At 40.9% G+C, this 9,478-nt stretch overlaps 1 protein-coding gene across 1 annotated transcript in view; it reads right to left on the bottom strand.

Moving 5' to 3' along the window:
- GORASP2 (golgi reassembly stacking protein 2, 55kDa) overlaps positions 1–8,315 on the bottom strand; it is a 22,023-nt gene extending 13,708 nt beyond the window's left edge. The window contains exons 1-4 of the mRNA XM_005857567.2: positions 8,210–8,315; positions 6,950–7,153; positions 6,464–6,550; positions 5,134–5,264 (exon numbers count right to left, since the gene is read on the bottom strand). Of these exons, the coding sequence (XP_005857629.1) occupies positions 5,134–5,264; positions 6,464–6,550; positions 6,950–7,093 (362 nt within the window). The 5' untranslated portion in view covers positions 7,094–7,153; positions 8,210–8,315. The remainder of the gene's footprint in view (positions 1–5,133; positions 5,265–6,463; positions 6,551–6,949; positions 7,154–8,209) is intronic.
- Positions 8,316–9,478: the final 1,163 nt, after the last annotated feature.

Raw genomic sequence — 9,478 nt, 5'->3', positions numbered from 1 at the left:
CTCTCTACTGGGAACGTGCCCACAACCAAGATACATGCCCTTGACCGGAATCGAACCTGGGACCCTTGAGTCCGCAGGCTGACGCTCTATCCACTGAGCCAAACTGGTTAGGGTGAGGCCATCTTTTTAATGATATGATTACATTGCTTCTTTCCATAGTCTATTGGCCTCCCAATATTTATTTTTCCTTCTTCCTTTTGGAGAATTATTTCTCTGCTGTTGTGTGCAGTACTGGTGTGACTGTCAATCAGAAGGCCTCTCCTGCCCAAACCAAGGAGTTGCTAGTGACCAAAGCCAATCCATCTCTCCTGCCCATGGCTACAAATCTTGGGAGTGACAGAAAACCAAAAACGTTCATCCCTTCAGTAGAATACTGATGAAATTGCCAAAGCCCTTCCGTTCTAAATTCCTAGAGGTGTTCTGAGTTCTATCCTTCCCAAGTCTGATTCTTTAACTGTTTCTTTGATTTTAAGAGTGATTCCCCAACAATAAAGTCATGTCTGCTTAGCAGCGGTTCTCAACCTGTGGGTAGCGACCCCTTTGGGGGGGTCGAACGACCCTTTCACAGGGGTCGCCTAAGACCATCGGAAAACACATATATAATTACATATTGTTTTTGTGATTAATCACTATGCTTTAATTATGTTCAATTTGTAACAATGAAATTGGGGGTCACCACAACATGAGAAACTGCATTAAAGGGTCGCAGCATTAGGAAGGTTAAGAACCACTGGCTTACAGCAATGACAGTTGGTTTCTACTGTTTGGAACCAAAGAGCCCCCACTGATACAATATCATCGTCCCACTGACCAAAGTATATACAAATTTCCTGACCACGGTATTTAAGGCCCATCACAATCAGGTTCCAACTGTTTCTATCGTGATTGCTTTTATTTCCCAAACTACTTGACACTTTCTAAGTAGGCCAGGCAGACATGTCTGTGCCTCTCCCCTGCCAAGGCATTTATTATTTCTATGTGTATTACCACCACCAAAAGCTGGGGGAGCAGGCAGTGGCTAACTTAAGCTTTTCCTTATGCAAATCTGATTTCACAATGATGCTTCACATTACAAAATTACTTGTTCCTGCTCTCACTTTTTTTCCCTTCCTTCTACCATCAAAACTGCAATTCTCACTGAACTGGATCTCAGATAAATTTGAAGGGAATAAGATTAAATAATTTACACTGATCGATGACAGCCTTTCAGAGGTAGTTACATTTTAAAACAAGGTGCTTATTAATCAAAATAACTAAGTGGTGATAGAGAGGCACTTGAAGGCAACAGCAAGAAATTCTGCGAACTTAAAGCTAGCCCAAGAATGAAACTAAGAGAAATATGCTGTAATGAATGAAATGTGGACAGCCTCAGAGGAGGGAATAAAAACCAGAAGCAGACACATGACAAATGAGAGTAGACTCAGGAAAATGGTATGTATGGGCCTGTTTAAAGCAATGGCTGATCAATGGTACTAAGTCATGTCAAAAGGAAAAATGTCTTCCAAAGAAAAGGAATAACTGCCAGAGTCTAGAAAAGAAGGGCTCTAAGAACAAGAATGTAGCAGTGTAATTAAAAATTAAAGAACTAGTGATGACTTCCCCATCTGCAGAATCTCTTCCTTGCACGTTGATTCTATGCTCACCAAGCAATCTTGTGGTACTAATCGGACCTAAGTATTCTAACTGGAGAACCTATTAGTTTCTTTTGTAAACTGAAAATTTGCCATTCTAATAAATGCAGCAGCTTCCTTAAAAATTTAGTTTTATGTGGCAGTCCCTCTGAAATTAGTTGACTTTGAATGTCTTAAGATCATATTCTGTGGCTATAAACCTGGACAATGAACAATGACAACTTGATCAAGTACTGCTTCAGGCAGGCCAGATTCTTAAAATGAGAGCTCTATCTCATTTTCTCAAATTGCAACAACTTAGCATTCTGATGGCAACATAGACTCTCAGGTAGTGTGGGGAAAGGTAATAGTGTGAGCAAATAGAGGTTTTTCTCTGCCTGCATCAACTAAGTCATCCTTTTCCCAGCAAATGGCAGAACATTTACAAAACACTTGGAAGTTTCCAAACCCTAAGCTTTCCTATAATAATTACTATCCTATATAATAAAAGGCTAATATGCAAATAGACCGAACGGCATAACAACAACCGGTCACTATGACGTGCACTGACCACCAGGGGGTCCGCACAGAACATGGCAGACGTCGACAGCAGGCGGCAGAGTGCAGAACATGGTGGGCGTTGGCCGTGGCGGGATGGTGGAGCAGTGAGTGGGGGCGTCAGACCAAGGCGGGGTGCCGGTCGCTGTCATCAGGGAGAGCCTCTGGTAGTTACTGAAAATTTTTTGTTCCCATGCACCATGGTCCCAGCTGGCACTCGCACCCGCTGCCGGCACTACCGCTCCCACCCACTGCCAGAGTCCAGCACCGTCCCAATTGCCCCTGAGGGGTTCTCTACCTCCCCCTGCTCCTGAGGGGCGATCGGGGCAGCAGCCGCCCCACTAGCACCCACTACTGGCACCGGCCCCAACGGCTCCACACCTTCAGTGGGTTTGAGTGGGGTTGGCACCATCAGTGTGTGGGAGCAGCAGCGGCGGGAGTGGGGCTGCCGGCAGACAGGGAACTGGGGGCCGCGGTAGTAGGGGCCGGGCGAGGGCACAGAGGATGGGCTAAGACCCGCCCCTGTGCCCACTGCAGCCTCGTGGCCCACAGTTCCTTTCAAGGTGCACGAATTTGTGCACTGGGCCCCTAGTGATTAATAATTCTTCCAATTAAAAAAGGCTTAGGACTTTCAAAATATTGAAAAATTTGTACAATTTAAGCAACAGCTGAAAGAACTAAAAAAAGCAATGTAAATCAGCATGCTTTGCTTTAGCTTTTTGAAATTAGGGAACTGACTTGATAAACAGTCCCAGAAAACTGATTTTATAAAATCTGTTTACCTGCTTGGCTTGATCCTCTTTCTAAATTGAGTTTCATGGTTATTGCAATTTTGTCTAATTCTTGGTTGAAATCAACCTATCTATTTCTGAAATCCAACAGTTTCCACAAAGTCTAAGAAATCTTCCCAGCAGCTAGAGAAAGTTACACTGTATTGTCCCATTGTTGAAGAGGGGAATTAGGAAAATAAAATAAACTGAACTATTTGATTAAAATAACAAAACAAAAAAAGGCTATTAGCTCTTAGGTCAGTAAAAAAAAAAAAAAAAGGACAATAGTCTATATACCAGTCTTCCTAAATATGTACTTTAAAAGAAGAATTATTGCTTGGCCAGTGTGGCTCGGTAGTTGAGCTTCAACTCATGAACCAAGAGGTCCCAGGTTCAACCCCCAAAAGGGGGACATGCAGGAGGCAGCTAGCTAATCAATGTTCCTCTCTCATCAATGTTCCTCTCTATCCCTCTCCTTTCCTATCTCTCTTAAAAAAAAAATTAAACATTTTTTTTAATGAATTTAGGTTCGATATTCTAGATCAGGGGTGGGGAACATCCAGCCTACAGGCCATATAAGGCTCTCAAAATCAATTGGTCTGGCCCTGCCAAGGCAACCACAGGCGGGAATCAAAATTCAATAAATCTAGAAGCTATGTTCATAGCAACATAAATTTATATTAAGTGAATTATATTCAACGAATGATGTTATAAATATCCAAATGGCCCTTGGCAGAAAAAAGGCCCCCCACCCCTGTTCTAGGTCAATGCTTTCCTTTTTTTAAGAGATGTCTTATAATAAAGCAATAACTTATCTACACTAATAAAAGACAAACATGCAAATTGACCTTACCTTCGCTACGCCTTAAGCCACGCCCACCAGCCAATCAGAGTGACTATATGCAAATTAACCCAACCAAGATGGCGGCCGGCAGCCACGGAGCTGGAGCAAGCAAGAGGCTTGGTTGCCCCAATGATGGAGGAATCCAAGCTTCCCGGCTCTGAGCTCCACTCAAAGCAACAAAGTTTCAATTATAGAAGGTAAATAAACCCCAGATACCTGCTTTCAGCTGGCTGTGGCCACGGAGCTGGAGTGAGCAGGAGGCTTCCCTCCCACCCACCCTGGCTGGCTCTGAGCTCCTCTCAAGGCTACAAAGTTTCAATTATAGAATGTAAATATATCCCAGAATTAAAAAAAAAGAAAAGAAAAAAGGAGAGGCTGGGAGCATCCGTCGCTGGGGGGTGGTTTGCCAGCCTGAAAACGGCCCTCAGCCCCTCACCCAGACTGGCCAGGCACCCCAGTAGGGACCCCCCACCCTAAAGGGGGTGTGGCCAGCCTGAAAACAGCCATCAGCCCCTCACCCAGGCTGGCCAAACCTCCATGGCATGAGGGTTCCCACTGGGGGGGTGCTTGACCAGCCTGCACACAGCCATCAACCCCTCACCCAGGCTGGCAAGGCACCCCAGCAGGGACCCCCACCCTGAAGGGGGTGTGACCAGCTGCACACAGCCATCAACCCCTCACCCAGGTTGGCCAGGCACCCCAGAGGAACCCCCACCCTGATCCGGGACACCCTTCAGGGCAAACCAGCCTGCCCCCCACCCATGCACCAGGCCTCTATCCTATATAATAAAAGTGTAATATCTCTATCCTATATAATAAAAGGGTAATATGCAAACTGACCCTAACAGCAGAACGACTGGGAATGACTGGTCACTATGACACACACTGACCACCAGGGGGCAGACGCTCAATGCAGGAGCTGTCCCCTGGTGGTCAGTGTGCTCTCACAGCGGGGAGCTCTGCTCAGCCACAAGCCAGGCTGATGGCTGCCAGCACAGCGGTGGTGGTGGGAGCCTCTCCCGCCTCCTCAGCAGCACTAAGGATGTCCGACTGCAGCTTAGGTCTACTCCCTGCTGGTAAGTGGACATCCCCCGAGGGCTGCCGGGCTTGCAGTGGGATGTCTGACTGCTAGCTTAGGCCCAATCCCCCCAGGGAGCGGGCCTAAGCCAGCGGGTGGACATCCTCCGAGGGGTCCCAGACTGCAAGAGGGCATAGGCCGGGCTGAGGGACATCCCCCACCCCAGTGCACAAATTTTTGTGCACTGGGCCTCTAGTTTCAAAATGAAAACAATCAATTTTTACAAGACATCTAAGTTTAAGCAGTTATAATTTACTCTAAAAATGACCTTACCTGCCTTCTCCACCCCATGCAGAATTTGGTGTAATAATCACTTCTCGACAGTTATCAGTGTCTGTATTATACACATAAAGTTTCAATGGTTTTGTTTCATGTGTTTCAATAAGGCTGAACAGATCTTCAGACTGCAAAAGCATCACAGGAGAAAAATATTTTTATGTTACTGAACTTTAGAACAGGGAGTCTCAAACCTGGCTAATATCAGAATAGTAACCTGGAAACTTTAAAAAACACACACACACAACCTTGCTGGGTGGCTAAGTTGGTTGGAGAATCGTCCCGTACACCAAAAGGTTGTGGGTTTGATTTCCAGACAGGGCACATACCTAGATTGAGGGTTTGATCCCCAGTCGGGGCACATACAGGAGGCAACCAATTCATGTTTCTCTCTCACATCAATATTAATGTCTCTCTCTCTCTTCCTCTATATCTAAAATCAATAAACATATCCTCAGGTAAGGATGAAAAAACGAAACACATACGCACAGATTGTGGGCCTTGCCCCAAACATAAACATCATTTCTTAAAACTGATACTCAAACAAGGTTTAATTTAATATATGACCTATTTACTACATGCAAGGCCTATGTCCACTTTCATAAGACCTAGTCAGCAATTTTAGTAAAACTCTTCTACACACAAATCCTATGTATTCTGCTTTTGCTCTCTATGAGTAAGACCTGGTTATCTGGGCACCTTATTTTTTCTCTCATTTTTGATTTAGCAATATATACTTTCACTAGCTATCAGGCAAGGAAAAGGATTAAAATAGCTGAGCCAATTTTGTGACCTCTTTTTAGGAAGAGAAAATGAAATCAATAACCAAAATGAGGATTTGATTTAGCCTTGAGGTACATAAGAGATTTTTTAAAAAATATATTTTATTGATTTTTTACAGAGGAAGGGAGAGGGACAGAGAGTTAGAAACATCGATGAGAGAGAAACATCGATCAGCTGCCTTATGCACACCCCCTACTGGGGATGTGCCCGCAACCAAGGTACATGCCCTTGACTGGAATCGAACCCGGGACCCCTCAGTCTGCAGGCCGACGCTCCATCCACTGAGCCAAACCAGTCAGGGCCATAAGAGATTTTTATAGGCCATACACAAAATCTGTGCAACTGCTACACAGTATGCATTTTCCCCCATAGCTATACTAATGAGACACCTCCCAGATGTTCTGTTTAACTCCCTGGCATAAGTGATCTTGACCGGCAAAGACCCAAATTTCAACTCTAATTGCAAAGTATGCACATATACTTCTGAACTTAAACATTAATAAGAAAATGTTACATAATTTTCTTTAATAAACAGACTAATTACCTCATTCATGACAGTATCTGCTCCAATGATATAATCACTGTGAGGTCTAAGACCTGCCCGTGCCGCTGGAGAATTTGATTCTACTTCCTATGGTGACACAAAAACACAGCCCAAAATTAATATACATAAAATAATCTTCCAAATTTTATAGCTCACAGTCCTTAATTATAGTGATTAAAAACCCCTACATTTGTAATTGTCTTGTTATGTCACATAATCTTTAATATTTAAAATACTTCTATAGCTATCTCCTTTAACATTTCTTCTCATAACAGATAAATCATTATTTGCTTCTCTTCCTCATCTCATGCATTTAAAAAAAATAACCTGTATTTTAACAGAAATGAATTCTGATTTTCAAGAACTAAAATAGCCTAATAATAATAATATCCCTACAATCTCAACCAAACTGGAGATAACCACTGATAGAACACCTTTCTACACTGCTTCTTAAACTGCAAGTAGCAGCTTACAAGTGATACGTACCAACACATGCCAAACGTTTTCATTTGCCCCATCAAAGCTGCAGAAACGAATGCTCACTCCCAACAAGCCCTGGCCACCCCACATGTTACTTGGTGTGACTGAGGTCTCTCGCAGCTCCAGTGTTTTACTACTGTAGATAAGCATTTTTACAGGCTTTTCAACATTTGCTTTCAGTAGATCCTTAAGAGTATCATTGTCTTTATTCTGTGAACACATAAAATTATTTTTCTTAATAAATAAAAATGTAATGTTAACTATCTTAGTTTAAGCATCCTATGGCCTATTGGAGTAATATTAATCAACACAAAGCATTCTATGGGCAAAGGTTTCATTAACATCCCAAAGTTCCTCCAAGTAAAAGAATGTTAAGAAGTTAAGAACAATCCTTGTTAGCAACAACTTCTAACTTTTTTCTAACAGCTAACTACAGATTATGGAATTTGCAACCCAACATGGATTGAAGTGATCTAGGGCTTCAGTGATAAAACCCCCAAAATATTCCATAAGAAGTCATATTACTAACAGGATTGGTATGACTTTGGTTTTAAAATCTAAAACGTTTGCTGGCATTGAAGTTTAATTTTGGATTCTACTCCTAAATATAAAGTTTATTTATTTAATAGGAACTGGCAGGAAAAAGAAAATGGAAGCAGTATGTTAAATATTTCATTACATAAATGAATAAAGGCCATTATGTAGAAGATGTTGAAAAGTAATAAAAACAACACTTCTGTGAAAAAAATAAGCCAACCAAGTAGCCACTGTCATAAGAATTTCCTTTGCTGAAATTATATAATTCCCTTCCTACAGGGCTTTATTATAGGTAAACTGAAAGCAACTTATAAAAAGTAGTTTTAATTCTGCATTTTTGGAACACATCTATCTGGTTCTAGTAACATTACTTATATACACAAGAAAACTGACAAGTTGAGAGTCATTTGTCAATAACCTACAAAAGTTTGACATCTTTAAAAAAAGCAAATGTTTTAATATTATTTTTTTCTGCATAAAAACATTTAAATATTTAACATTTAAAGTAAAAGTCTCCAGTGATTTTATTCCCCTAAAATAATTGCTGGAGTGTCAAGTATAGTATTTTATATTTGACATTTTCATACGTTTACTAACAATTATTTTTACAAACTGGTAACACACTTTGTTTGTAACTAATGAATAAACACCAGTTCCATATAATCTGAAAAATTCCGTTTTCAAAAGATACAAAATACTACACACGAAGGTACAAAAAGCTGAACTTACTAATCTTGAACCATTAATAGAAACAATAAAATCAAAGAATGGTTCCAGTCCAGCTCTATGTCCTGGGGAATTTTCTTGTACCTGTAAAAACAAAAATGCCAATATGAAAAATACAAAGCTTAATTAAAAATTGTAAGTAAAATTTTAATACCCATTTCTTCTGTAAAACTAGATTAATTTTATCAATAAAAAATTATAGCTACACACTAGTTCTCTCATTTCTCTTCATCTATTCCAGAAAATAAATACCCTTGCAGCTTCCTAAATTCTACCCATTCTTTATGTTCACCTCCTATATGAGGCTTTCCCTCTGATTCTATTAACACCACTTTCTACTTTTTGGAGGCAGGTTGCGGGGCAATCCTCCGAGCATTTAGCACATGACACAACAGATAGTAATTTATTACAACTAAGTGACAAATTCAAATTAATTTTGGGAGCATTTATTCCATAACTACTACTAGCAAGGAACAATTACTAGTTAAAACTAATATAGGATCATAGTGGCTGGTGTCAAAACATTTATAATCTGTGGAGAAACAGGCAAGAAGAGAAAGGGGAGACAGAGGACATATAGGCCTCTAATAACTGTGCTACAAGACCAAAAAAGTAAGAGTTAAATGTAGGTATAAAGCTCTAAAAGAAAGATCAATTCTAATTGAAGAAGCTTCACATACACGCACACACACACACACACACACACACACACACACACACACACACATTTGAACTGTACTTTAAAAAGGAGGTAGAACTTTCAAAGGTGAAAATGAACAAGGGGATAAGGACTTCTGAAAGTTGAAGAAATGATATGAGTAAAAACCCTAAAGGAGTCTGCAAAATGAGGATGATAACATAGTATAGCTAGACAACAGGGTGGTGTGGGATAGAAATACAGAATTACAGGTTTTGAAAATCAGAAGTCCTCTTAATACAAGAAAAGGTCTGTGGGTGGCGTCAGGGAACACTGCCACTCCTGAAATGATATGCTACATTTTCTATGAATCAGCAGTTTTCATCAGATTCTTCAAGGATTTCTCCATGACACAAATAAAGTGTTGAAAGCACTTAAAAGAATTTTGGGCAATTCATTTATTTTACAGGTGAAAAAACCATTTTGTTGCTTGTCTACGGTCCATAGCTGGCTAGTGGTAGAGGTGAAACTCAAAAGTACATTTTACAACTATTAATCCAATAAGGAGGCTGCTGGAAAGAGTGCAGCCAAATTTATAGAGGACTTTAAGTGAAAGAGTAGGACTATTTAGCTTC

Source organism: Myotis brandtii, unplaced genomic scaffold (genome assembly GCF_000412655.1).
Source record: "Myotis brandtii unplaced genomic scaffold, ASM41265v1 scaffold112, whole genome shotgun sequence".
Classification (NCBI taxonomy): domain Eukaryota; kingdom Metazoa; phylum Chordata; class Mammalia; order Chiroptera; family Vespertilionidae; genus Myotis; species Myotis brandtii.
Note: the sequence above shows the minus strand (reverse complement) of the source record. Positions and strands in the feature narration are given on the sequence as shown.